The sequence below is a fragment of the Triticum dicoccoides genome, chromosome 6A (genome assembly GCF_002162155.2).
Source record: "Triticum dicoccoides isolate Atlit2015 ecotype Zavitan chromosome 6A, WEW_v2.0, whole genome shotgun sequence".
Taxonomy (NCBI): domain Eukaryota; kingdom Viridiplantae; phylum Streptophyta; class Magnoliopsida; order Poales; family Poaceae; genus Triticum; species Triticum dicoccoides.
The window spans coordinates 79014264-79027085 of NC_041390.1; the positions used below are offsets into that span (position 1 = coordinate 79014264).

Here is a 12822-nt window from a genome sequence, read left to right on the forward strand (position 1 = left end):
GTATGCAATTCCTACTGAAATCCCTAAAAAGCCTTATATTCAGAAACGAAGATAATAGTTTACAACCAAATAAATCAAGTAGTATCATAACAATAAATAGTTTCACAACCGAATAAACAACACAAAGTTTACAACCAAATTTAAATTGTCACGAATACATCGAAAGAAAATAAACCGATACATATACTAGTTTTTTGTTTTTGTAAGAAAACTTCCAATCTATTCATCTTCAATCATGGCGGTACAATGAATATCAGAAATAATAAAAACTACATCCAGATCCGCAGACCACCTAGCGATGACTACAAACACTGTTGCCTGCCGAAGGCATGCCATCATCATCGCCCCTCCCTTGTCAGAGTCGGGAAAATTTTGTTGTAGTAGATAATTGGGAAGTCGTCGTGGTAAGCCCCATAGGACCAGCGTAGTAGAACAGCGATTGCCGCCGATGTAGAGTAGCGTAGATCGAAAGGATCCAACCGAAAGACACACAAACACAGATGAACTACGACCGGGTCCGAGGAAGTCCACCAAGGACAGATCTGCCGGAGACACACCTCGACACGCTCACCGACGATGCTAGACGCACCACCGGGACGAGGGCTAGGTCGGGAGAAACTTATTCCATCATCAGGGAGCCGATGTCGTCTCATCTTCCTAAGCATGGCACAAACCCTAAGAAAAATCGAAGGAACATCTAAAACAGAGCCCTCCCGTTGGTAAGGCCCAGGATCCACCGCGCTGTGATGACCCTAAGGCCATCAGAGACGAGGCGGACCGGCAGCGACGTTGGCGGGAGGCAGAGAAACCCTAGGATTTCCTTAGGGGAGGAGGTGTCCGCGTAGGCTTCTAACGATACATCTAGTTGTCAATGTGATTTCACATGTGCTCAACCAAGTCATTTTGGAGTTGCATATGAGTATGCCAATCAAGCATTTCATGATGAATTGGGTAAACTGCTCAAACCCTTGGTCGTAGATGCTATTATCACGCTCATCCTCCACGATCATATTGTGCATGATCTGACAAGCAGTCATCACCTCCCAAACCTTGTTGGTGCTTCATGTCAGTGCAGGGTGTCGAATGATATGCCATCGAGATTGAAGCACACCAAAATCACGCTCCACGTCCTTCCTAGCACTCTCTTGTGCTTGGGCAAATCGTTTTTTCTTCTCTCCTTCTAGATTGGATATTGTCTTCACAACAGTTGACCACTGCTAATAAATATCATCAGCTAGGTAGTATCCCTTGTTGTAATGGTGGCCATTGATCCCAAAGTTTACCTCTAGGCAATGGCCTTCTGCAAGCCTTGCCAGCACTGAAAAACGCTGGAGCACGTTCATGTCATTATGAGAACCAACCATGTCGAAAAGAGAGTGCCATATCCAAAGATCTTGTGAAGCCACTACTTCTAGCTAGTATGACAGTGCAAACTTTCGCAAGCCTCTTGTACCGCCCCTGCCAAGCACATGAACAGTTCTACAATCTATGCTGCCAAGCATTCCGGAAAGCCTCTATCTGCATTGATTGCCAACAACCGGGTTGTACCTCCGACATTTGACTCTCTCGGGTACTCAGTGTCAAACACTGCTAGCACGGCCTTGCAGAACCTGTACATTGAAGTGGGGCATGTGGACTCACTCATGTAGGCGTACTCATCCATAAGATCACTCGAAATTCCATATGCAAGCGTACAAATAGCCACAGTGCATTTCTGATAAGAGGAGAAACCAACCTTGCCAAGGGCATCCTTCTTGCACTCAAAGTAATTATCATATGCTACCACTCCTTCTCGAATACGATTGAACACATGCCTCGCCATCCGAAAGCGAAGTTGGAAAAGATGGGGTTTGAAGAGCGGGGAATCCTCAAAGTAATCGGCATAGAGCAGGGCATGCCCGCTTTGTCTATTGTGTTTCAACACTGGAGCATGGCCCGGGATTGATCCTCTGAACCTAGGTCACCGCCTGGCAATGTGCTCATTGACGATCAATGCAGCAACCACAAGCTCTTCGCCATCCGGTGACAAGTCATCCGATGAACAAACGAAGTTGTTAAAAAAATACTCGTCCCCATTATCCATGGTAACTTGCGAGCAAAGTGGCGAACACCTTGCGGTTGTGGTGGAGACGCGGCCGGTGAAGAGCACCTCAGCCTCCCCGTACGAAGTAGGCTTGTAGTAGCGGAGACGAGTGTGGCAGGTGGCCTTGCAGCGCGAGGCGGGCGGTGTTGGGGCAGATGGGGGTTGCTGGCGGCCGTGGTTCCTCTAGTACCCGAGGCTGTGAAGAAAGCCCACAAACACCAGCAAGAACTCCTCCAAAAGCCGGCGAGGGGCGAGGGATTTGTGTAGATGTTGTGGGGCTATTGTGTAGCCAGAAAAATGGGTGGTGGTGGCTATGGCGGAGGATGGCGGGGGAGGTGCATGCCGCATAGAGAAGGAGGTATGTTCCACTGACGTGCAGGTCACGTGGAGGACAAAGAGAGCGCCCGCGTGCATTCGTTCGCTGTCCATTTCAATGCAAACGCGACCCAATTTTAGGCTGAAAATGGGCCGAGGGCGGACAAAAAATGTACGCTCGTCCGTTCGCGGGCGCATATTGGCCCGCGATTTGTGTCCATTTCATTCCAAACGGACGCGGCCAGACCAAATGGGGTGACCCGTTGAAGTTGACCTAAGGATATTGCTTTGAGATCAGTTATGCTACATGTCAGGAGATGGTCTCACCGTGGGGGCTGTATGACCCGGTCGTACAAGAATTTTATGCATGTGGCAATTGGAGGTGGGTCCACCCAACTCCTGTGTGGCTGAAACTTTAAAAGGCGGGGTTAGTAAAAATTTATGGATGCCTTTCCAATAAACAAAATTTATTCAGAAAGAAAAAGCATATTTCAAACATAAAATTAATATGGATAGGAAAGAATATACTTTATACATAAATTCTACTCCTTTTAATCCAAAATAAGTGTCACACTTTTGAACTAAGGTTAGATATACGTCTAGTTCAAAACTGCTACACTTATTATGAATCGAAGGGAGTACTAGGTGAGGAAAATATTAAGTTCAAACATAAAATATATTCAAAGTGCATAGTTCGAATTAAAGTTTGAGGGCCAGGGCATCTGCAACTATCTTCACCAAACCGAATGCCCACAAATATCCACGGACACTCTGATGTGTTGGGGAGAGGATTTGACTCATTTTGAGCCCTTGGATCAAAGGAGAGAACCAACATCTACTGAGGAAGCTTGGGGAGAGCTCTTATAAATACTTCTCAAACCCTAGTTGTTGCTATAAATCCATCATTATCTACAATATGATGACTTCCTGACTGTCTACTACAACAAGTTTGCTCGGCTCCGGCTAGTGTTGGGCGATGACGGTAGGCACGCTTCACTGCTCTAGTCGTCGCTGGGTGGTCTATGAATTGAGGAATAATTTTTATTATGTTTGATTTTCGTTGAACTGTGATGATTGAAGATGGATATATCAAAAGTTTCTTGAAAAAAAAGTATGTACATCAAGTAAAATATTATTAATCACGAAAAAGGTTAAGATACCGGGATGTAGCACACATCTATGAGGAGAGGGAGTAATTAAGCTTGTCGTAAAGTACCAACTTTTATATTTAATCACCATACACTGTATTATACTAGTTGTAGTCTTATAAAATAAACACTCTTACCAGAAAATAAGATACAAGCCATAGAAGATGCTTTAAAGTAGTGCGTCAAGGACATTCGCACATCCCAATTAGACAAACCAAATTCATGATACACCAGTAAATACATAGAGTTGAACCTAGTATTATGTGCTTCTGCTTTCAAGATGTATCGTCACTTGATTCATGTCGATATGACATGACTATGTTGCCAGTAAGGCAATAACTTGTCCAAGAATATCGAATGCGGCCTATGAATATGGGAGTAATTTTTATCATGTCTGATATTCGATGAACTGTCATGATTGAAGATGAATATATCAAAAGTTTTTCGAAAAAAAGTATGTACATCAAGTAAAATATTATTGATCACGAAAAAGGTCAAGATACCGGGATGTAGCACACATATATGAGGAGAGGGAGTAAGCTTGTATGTAAAGAACCAACTTTTATATTTTATCACCATACACTGTATTATACTAGTTGTAGTCTTGTAAAATAAACACTCTTACCAGAAAATAAGATACAAGCCATGGAAGATGCTTTAAAGTAGTGGGTCAAGGACATTCACACAGCCCAATTAGACAAATCAAATTCATGACACATCAGTAAATACATAGAGATCAAGCTGGTATATGCTTCTGCTTTCAAGATGTATTGTCACTTGATTCATGTCGATATGACATGACTAAGTTGCCAGTAAGGCAATAACTTGTCCAAGAATATCGAATGCAGCCTGTGGGTGGTTTCGCTTTAGTTGAGCAAACCCCTCGCTGTTTATGATTTCTTGTAATCTCTTGCTGTTTCTTGTCATATACCTGAGACAGCAATCCTTGAGCTGCTGACAATGGTATTGCTCTGCAAGATCCAAGGTGAAACCCACCGTGTTGATATTCGGCGCCTTGCTCAGCCTGCTCTCGCACATCAGCTTTAGCCTTTCCATTGCGTAACGATCAGCCGCGATAAGCAAATGTTGCGCCATGTTTGTGGTCTCCTCCGTTGTCTCGTCCATAGACTCCGGCAGACGATCATTGTACACGTAATGCAGCAGGATCTCGAAAACCTTGGCATCCACGTCCTCGATGCGGATGCTGCTTTCTCTGCTCTCCATCATGGCACCGCACAGCTGGGCTCGGAAGACGGGCGATCTCGCAGCAAGCACGCACGCGTGCACCTTGAATCTCTTGAACCAGCCGATCTTGATGGTCAGGTCTGCCTTTGATAGGATCTACTAGCACTCTCGATTAATAGCAGTATATGTGGCGATTACAGAGACGGATTACAAGAATTGCGATCTAGGGTTCGTCTGGGGAAGGAAGAGGAAGGGGATAAGAGCCGAGGCACCGTCGCCTTGATCCACTGGATGCCCTTCCCTTCGTCGCCTCCAGGTTAAGTAATGCGTGGCTTGGCCGTGGCCCATTTTGGGCCCGCGTACTTGGCGTTGGGCTTCCTGGCGCGGCTGGGCCGCGCCGCTTCCGATTGTGGCCTGTTGGGTTGTGGGTCCGCGCCGTCAGGGTCGCTAACATCCCCTCCTCCTTGAGTGGCGGCTTGACCCCAAGCCGCTGCGTGGGGGAAGCGAGCCTGCAGAGCTTGTCGATCTTCCCATGTGTCATCCAGATTGGAGGCGCCAGTCCATCGGACATTGACTTGCTCGATCATCGCCATTCTTGCGTCGCCATTTAGACTGTAGGATCTCACCAGGAACAACCAAAGCATTAGTGTTGTAAGGAAGTTCGGGCTGAACTGTCGTACCAGGTGACAAAGCTCGGCGCAACTGGGACACATGGAAAACTGGGTGCACCGTGGCCTGCGGTGGCAGCTGTAGTTTGTAGGCCACCGCATTGATCTTCTGGATGATGGCGAGCGGTCCGTAGAATTTGAAGGAGAGCTTGTGGTTTGCGCGAGGAGCAACTGATGTCTGAATGTAAGGCTGAAGTTTCAGATAAACCTGATCGCCCACCTCAAACCCGCGGAGAGAGCGCTTCTGATCAGCATGTATCTTCATGTAGTTCTTGGCTCCATGCAGGTGTTGTTGTATCAGGTCTTGCATGACTGCGCGCTCTTCCAACCAAGCAGACAGGGACGAGACTGAGCATGAAGTGGACGCCGAGATGCCCCAGAACTTGGGCTCGTGGCCAAACATGGCTTTGAAAGGTGACATGCCCATGGCCGAGTGATGTGAAGAATTGTACCAAAATTGAGCCATTGGTATCCAATAACTCCAACGCCTCGGACACGCATGTGTGAAGCAGCGTAAGAAGGTTTCCACGCACTGATTCACGCGTTTTGTTTGGCCATCTGTCTGAGGGTGGTTTGCTGTGCTCAGTCGAAGTTCAGTGCATGCATACTTGAACAGTTCCTGCCAAAAGTGACTAGTGAAAACCGGGTCCCTGTCCGAGACAATCGCCCCAGGCAATCCATGTATCTTGTAGATCTGAGTCATGTAGAGCTGGGCCACTTTGGACGCTGTATATGGATGAGCTAAGGGCAAGAAATGAGCATATCTCGTTCTTTTGTCCACAATGACCCAAAGACAGTTGTTCTTCCCAGATTGTGGCAATCCATCCACAAAATCCATAGTGATAAGATCCCAAGGTTGTTTCGGAATTGGCAGAGGTTGCAACAGACCTAGAGACGCTGCTCTGTCTGGTTTTGCTTGTTGGCAGACCGGGCAGCATTGCACATACTGTTGCACGTGGGTCTTCATTTTTGGCCAAGCGAACAGGTGTCGAACCTTGCGATATGTAACTGGGTATCCCGAGTGCCCCCCCCAGTGAACTATCATGGAAGGCGCTGATGATCTGTTGCTGCATTGTTGTCGATCCACCCAGCCATATGCGCCCACGGAAACGAAGAATGCCTTGTTGCAGTGCGAATCTTCCCTTTGGGTCTGGCCGAACTGCAAGTTGCTCGAGCAAACGTTGGGCTTGAGGGTTGCTCTTATAACTGTTGCTGATGTCTTCCAACCAGGTAGGTTGACAGATTTGTCACTGCAGATAGTATCTCAGAAGAGTTGGCGCGAGACAGAGCATCAGCGGCCGTGTTTTCCGAGCCTTTTTTGTATCTGATTTTGTACTGAAGGCCCAAGAGCTTAGTGAAAGCTTTTTGTTGCCAAGGGGTGGTAAGTCTTTGTTGCTCTAGATGAACTAGACTCTTCTGGTCTGTATATATCACAAACTCTGCATGTTGTAGGTACAGTCTCCACTGATCCACTGCTACAATAATTGCCAAGAACTCTTTTTCATAAGTTGACAGTCCTTGATAGCGTGGTGACAAGGCTTTGCTCATGAAAGCGATGGGGTGCCCTTTCTGTTGCAGAACAGCTCCAATTCCTTTGTCACTAGCATCGATTTCCACCACGAACTGCTCCTGAAAGTTTGGGTAAGGCCAAAACTGGTGCTGAGATTAGCTGTTGCTTGAGTAACTGAAAGGCTGTGTCAGTGTTGCTTCTCCAGACAAAGGGGACTCCCTTTTTTAACAGGTTGAACAGGGGTCGTGCGATTACGCCAAAGTTCCTCACGAAGCATCTGTAATAGCCAACCAGGCCTAAGAAACTTCGCACTCCTTTTGTGTCCGTTGGGGTTGCCCATGCGCTGACTGCCTGAATCTTACTGGGTTCTGTGGCCACGCCTTTTTCACTGATGACATAACCTAGATAGGACAACTGCTTTTGGCCGAATTCGCACTTGGAGAGCTTAACTTTCCACTGATCTCGCTGCAGCAGTTGAAACACTTGTCGCAGGTGACTGACGTGATCTTCAAGAGTTTTACTGAAAACGAGAATGTCGTCGAAGAAGAGTAGCACACATTCGCGCAGCAGGGGCCGGAGTGTGTTGTGGAGGCCTCCGTTGAAAGTAGCCGGGCCCCCAGCCAATCCAAAGGAGACCACCTTGAATTCATAGTGACCTGAGTGGGTTTGGAAGGCCGTCTTGTACTCTTCGCCTGGCGCCAGCCGGATTTGATGATATCCTGACCGCAAATCCAGTTTGGAGAACCATACTGCTCCGTGTAACTCATCCAACAGTTCTTCAATTACGGGCATTGGAAACTTAGCCACTGTGGTGATTGCATTTAAATGCCTGTAGTCGACGCACATCCTCCACGTGCCATCCTTCTTTTTTACCAAAATGACCGGAGAGGAAAAGGGGCTGGAGCTTTTCTGTATGATTCCTTGACGCAGCAATTCTGCCACCTGTGCGTCGATCTCATCTTTATGGTCAGGCTTATGGCGGTAGGGCCGTATGTTGATAGGTTGAGCGCCTGGAATCAGTGGTATCTTGTGGTCACAGTCACGCCGCGGTGGCAGTCCCACTGGTTCACCAAATATTGCAGAGAAATCATCGACTACTTGTTGTATATTGGCTGGTACTGCATCTGGGTTGTTCTCCTCTGCTGAAGGTGCACATACATACACCATATGTGTTATGGCCCTTGTTCTGCACAAATTCTGCAATTGCAACGCGTTGATCACAGAGCATTCTGAAGATTGAGCTTCATGACCTTGCAAACGAGTGACACCCTCAGGAGTTTTGATCTCAATGAGTTTGGCACGCCAGTCCACTGTCATGGGGCTGTTTGCTTCCAGCCAATCCATCCCCAAGATGGCATCGTAAGTGCCTAGCGCCAGAATCTTCATATCTGTGACAAATTCACTGCCCTGAGTGTACCAGGCGCAAGCTGGCAGTTCAGAGACGCACGCCAGCTCGCCCCCATCTGCAACCCGAACCTTGCAAGCGCGTGGTAGAGGTCACGCTCCTGACAGCTTCGCGGCAAGTGTGTTGTTGATGAAAGAAGTTGAGCTGCCAGAATCCACCAGCATGAGCACTTCCTGACCCTGAATCCATGCCCGAAGCTAAAATGCCTTTGCAGAGACACCGCCGGAAAGAGCCTGACGAGAGATCGCCATAACTGTCTCAGTTGATGGTGCCGTCGAAGAGGAATCAATGCTGTCGTCGATGCCGAAGAGCTCCAGGAGTTCCTCCACAACGTGGAGCTGCACGGATGTGGGACACACGTGATCGTGTCCCCAACGCTCGCCGCACTTGAAACATAGCCCGCGCGCTCGTCGGTAGTCGCGCAGGGTCTTGAGTTTCGCCGTATCAGCGCGTGCTGATTCGGTCCCCCGTCGATCCGCTGCGGGAGCAGCAGGTACCGGGCGTGTTGGAGGTGTTGGTGGCGGCGGAAGAGGCATGGTCGTGCGCACTCCCGGCTCTGGTGGTCGCGGAAGAGATCTGAACGCACCTTCTGCTACTTCCTCTTGCAGTAACGCGAGCGCGCATGCCGTGTCCAGATCAGGTGGCCGCTGGACCAGCACGACAGCGCGAATATCCTTCCGCAAGCCCTCGACAAAATGGGTGAGAAAATAGAATGGGTGAATTGAATCCGAATATGAGCTTAAATGATTAATAATCAGTTCAAATTGCTCAATGTAATTTGCAACAGTGGTGGTTTGGCGGACAGTATAAAACTGTTGGATCAACATCTGATGTCGATCTCGCCCGAAGCGTGTGCACAACAGGGTTGTGAACGCCTCCCAATCTAGCTCATCGAGCCGTTTTTGAATGGACTGAAGCCAAATCGAAGCCGATCCGGAAAAATTGAGGGCTGCCATAGGCACCCAAAATGAAGGCAGAATTCCAAACATCTGAAAATATTGTTCGCACAATGTTTTCCAGAGGTTTGGGTTTTCGTCCGAAAATTGAGGAAAAGTGATCGATGGGTGCGCCTGACCCAGGCCAGAGAGCAGCTGACTTGCATGAGCAAAAGGCGACAAGGGTACAGACGAAGGAACCAGGGAATCATACTGACCAAATGCCGGGGGCGGCGGCGGCGCTGGAATTGGCACCGCCGAGGACCCCCGAGGATTGATGGTGACGCCGTGGCCATGGGGCCCTTGGGTGTTGCCAGCCGCGCCTGCCGAGGTACCGATGTGGTTGCCCGGTGGCTACGGTTGCTGGTCCTCTGGCTCCGTCAGAGGTGGTTGCGGCGCTACTTGAAGAGCAGCCACGGCATCACTGAGATCTGCGACGCATCGCTCGAGATCGGGGCGCCAGCTGAGCAGATCATCGATCTTCGTCGCCGTAGTGTGCTGGGCCTTGGTGAGGCCGTCGATCGCGGCCTCGATCTTGGTCTCGAAGCGGGTGAGGAAGGCAGAGACGCTGGGATCCATGGCTTCACGGGCTTGGCAGAGACCGCGCGTCTCGATGAGATGCGCCAGGGCGGAGCGGGGAGGGTGGTGGTTGGTGTCTCTGATACCAGATGATAGGATCTACTAGCACTCTCGATTAATAGCAGTATATGTGGCGATTACAGAGACAGATTACAAGAATTGCGATCTAGGGTTCGTCTGGGAAGGAAGAGGAAGGGGATAAGAGCCGAGCCGCCGTCGCCTTGATCCACTGGATGCCCTTCCCTTCGTCGCCTCTAGGTTAAGTAATGCGTGGCTTGGCCGTGGCCCATTTTGGGCCCGCGTACTTGGCGTTAGGCTTCCTGGCGCGGCTGGGCTGCGCCACTTCTGATTGTGGCCTGTTGGGTTGTGGGTCCGCGCCGTCAGGGTCGCTAACAGCCTTGAGCCCGCTGTCTAGAAAATTAGCTAGATCTTTGCTTAGGTCTGCGGGTGGGACGATGACGCCGTCGTTTTCGTCGCCCTCCTGTTGGTCGTCCATCAGTCTTGGGACCTCGATGGTGCACTTGATCACTAGGCAGCCATCGTCGAGGCACCCGGACAAATCGGCCTTACTCACAAACTTGCTCCTACCCCAGCCCCAATCTGTGGATGAGAACTTCTTGGGGCCGGTTTTGTATTTGTGTTTCTCCCCTGTCGCCGGCGCCGCGGGGTCCTGGAGGCAGAAGGAATAGAAGGCCCTGACCTCTTCCTCGCCGGCGGTCATCAGCTTAAGGAAAATCGAACTAAACTGGCCGTTGACGACCCTAGCGTCGTCGTTCGGGTAGTACATGATAGCCCAGTCATGATCAGCAACGCGGAAAGTGTCGGAAGTGAGCGGAATCTTGCCCGTGATCATGGAGTGGCCGACGACCTTGAACAGGTGCTCGCCGGCGTGAACCACCACCGCCGAGGAGGACTTGGTTACCATGGCAGCGGACTTGTAGCGAAGAGGTTTCGAGAAACAAAATCGATCTAATCTAAACGAATCGATGGGCGGACAGAGCCACGGACGTACATCGATCGATGTTTTCAACTGCAGGTCCAGCTAAGTGGGGCCTCGAAATACAAAGTCCGTCCTAGGTGACGGTTCCGTAATTTGCGCAGGGGCGATCTGGAGGCGATCCGATCTACCCTAGGGTTCGTCGGCTCCCTCTCGCTCCTGGTCGTCAATACTCCCAGTAACGCAGGCCTACCGTTCTCTCTGTGACTACGGCCAGGTCTAGGTCTCTCGTCCGTCGACCCAGTGTACGGCGAGGGTGTCAAGATCCCACGTTCAGTCCAGGTGAGGAGGAGATTGGGAGGATGGAGGAGGTGGCGGGGATGTTGAGGGGGCTTAGGCTTTCGGAGGCAGAGAAGAGGGGTTTGAAGTTGAAGAAGGTGGAGAAGGGGAAGGTGATTGAGTGGGCAGAGGATGATCCGCAGGCGGTTGGGAAGTTGTTCTCGAAGAAACCAGTGAATTCGAGCGTGATTGGGAACACGTTGGGAAGAATTTGGTGCCCAATCAAAGGGGTGGGATGCACGGAACTAGAAACAAACATCTTCTTATTCACCTTTCGGCAGGCAGTAGGTTGGAGAAGAGCTTTGGAGGATGGACCATGGTGGTTTGACAAGGAGTTGCTGGTAATGGAAGTCTTTGACCCAGAGAAAACCATGGCAGAATATGACTTCAATCTGATCCCTATGTGGGTTCGGGTTTTTGGGCTCCCGCTCGGCTCGATGAATAGGGCAACTGGCGAACTGATAGGAAAGGATTTCCATGAAGTGGTGGATGTGGATGTTGGGCCTGATGGGAAAGCAGTTGGCAAGTTCTTACGGATCAAGGTGATACTAAACATCCAACAACCATTGATGAGGGGCTTCTTGCTAGACAGAGAGGGGGATGGTCAAGGGGATGCAGATATGGTTGGTCCGGTACAGAACAAGGGAAAGAAAAAGATCCTTTGGTGCAGGTTTGAATACGAACACATGCCGGATTTTTGCTACACCTGTGGTATAATTGGCCATGGCGAGAAGGAATGCGTGGTAAAAACCCCAAAGGGTGATGCACCCCAGTTTGGCTCCTGGCTGCGTGTATAGGAGATGATGAAGAGAGTAGATGATGGAAGGAAGGGAAGATGGGGAGATGGAAGAGGAAATAGCGGGAGTAGGAGCTGGAGCGGGGGCCGAGTGGGGAGTGGAACATCTGATTATGGGGATAGGAGGAACTATAACCTGGGTAGAGGAAGTGGTTCTGCGGGCAGTGATGCGCCGTCTTGGCGTAAGGAAGGTAGAAATTCAGGAAGCCGGAGCCGTCAGGAAGGTGGAGATGACGATGAAGTTACTAGTCCACTGAAGAAGAAAAATGGAGAGGAGAAGGTCTCGGATAACAGTAAAACTACAAAGAGACTGGAGTTTAACACTGGAAACATCTCTGATCCATAAGGAGAGCAGAAGGGGGGAGACATGAGTGCTGATGTGCAGGCTCATATAACAAAAGCCGACATGGGATACGCATGTACTGATAAGGCTGATATGAGTAGAAACAAAGGATCACATAGCAGACTGGCACAAGGAAACCACGTGCATGGGCATGCGCAGAAGGGGAAAGCTGGAGGTAAATTTAAAAGGAAACCGAGAGATGCAAACAATATGGAGAAAACATCAAAAGAACAGCTACCGGTCGCAGGCAAGAGGGATGGAGGCGAGATGGATATTGATGATATTAACCGGGCGAAGAAAGGACGTGTGGATGGTGAGGAAAAGGGGGGAGATGGAGAGGAGGAGAAGGGAGGGGTGATGGACGCGTCAGTACGTGTAATTGCAGGGGAGGAGAACGACACCAACAATGCTAGCATATCGGCCGGGCTGCAGGAGCAGCCCCGCCGGGAGCAATGAAAATAATTAGTTGGAACTGCCGGGGGCTCGGGAATGGCCCGGCAGTTTGTTCTCTTCTCGAGTTGGGAAGAGTGGAGGATCCCGACATTTTATTTCTTTGTGAGACGAGGATGACGGAGAAGG

The 12822-nt window shown here is 49.7% G+C and overlaps 1 protein-coding gene across 1 annotated transcript; it reads right to left on the minus strand.

The window, feature by feature from the left end:
• Positions 1-4347: 4347 nt before the first annotated feature.
• LOC119318759 (BTB/POZ and MATH domain-containing protein 1-like) lies at positions 4348-10753 on the minus strand. The gene is made up of 2 exons (XM_037593354.1): positions 10226-10753; positions 4348-4875 (listed from the first exon to the last, which is right to left on the minus strand). The coding sequence occupies exons 1-2, from the start codon at positions 10751-10753 to the stop codon at positions 4348-4350; spliced, it is 1056 nt and encodes a 351-aa protein (XP_037449251.1).
• Positions 10754-12822: the final 2069 nt, after the last annotated feature.

Excerpts from the sequence above, each read along its gene's own strand:
- LOC119318759 (XM_037593354.1), bottom strand. The coding sequence starts at position 10,753 with ATGGTAACCAAGTCCTCCTCGGCGGTGGTGGTTCACGCCGGCGAGCAC. Across the intron at positions 4,876-10,225 it reads TTCTAGACAGCGGGCTCAAG|GCAGACCTGACCATCAAGAT; the intron begins GCTGTTAGCGAC and ends ATCCTATCAAAG.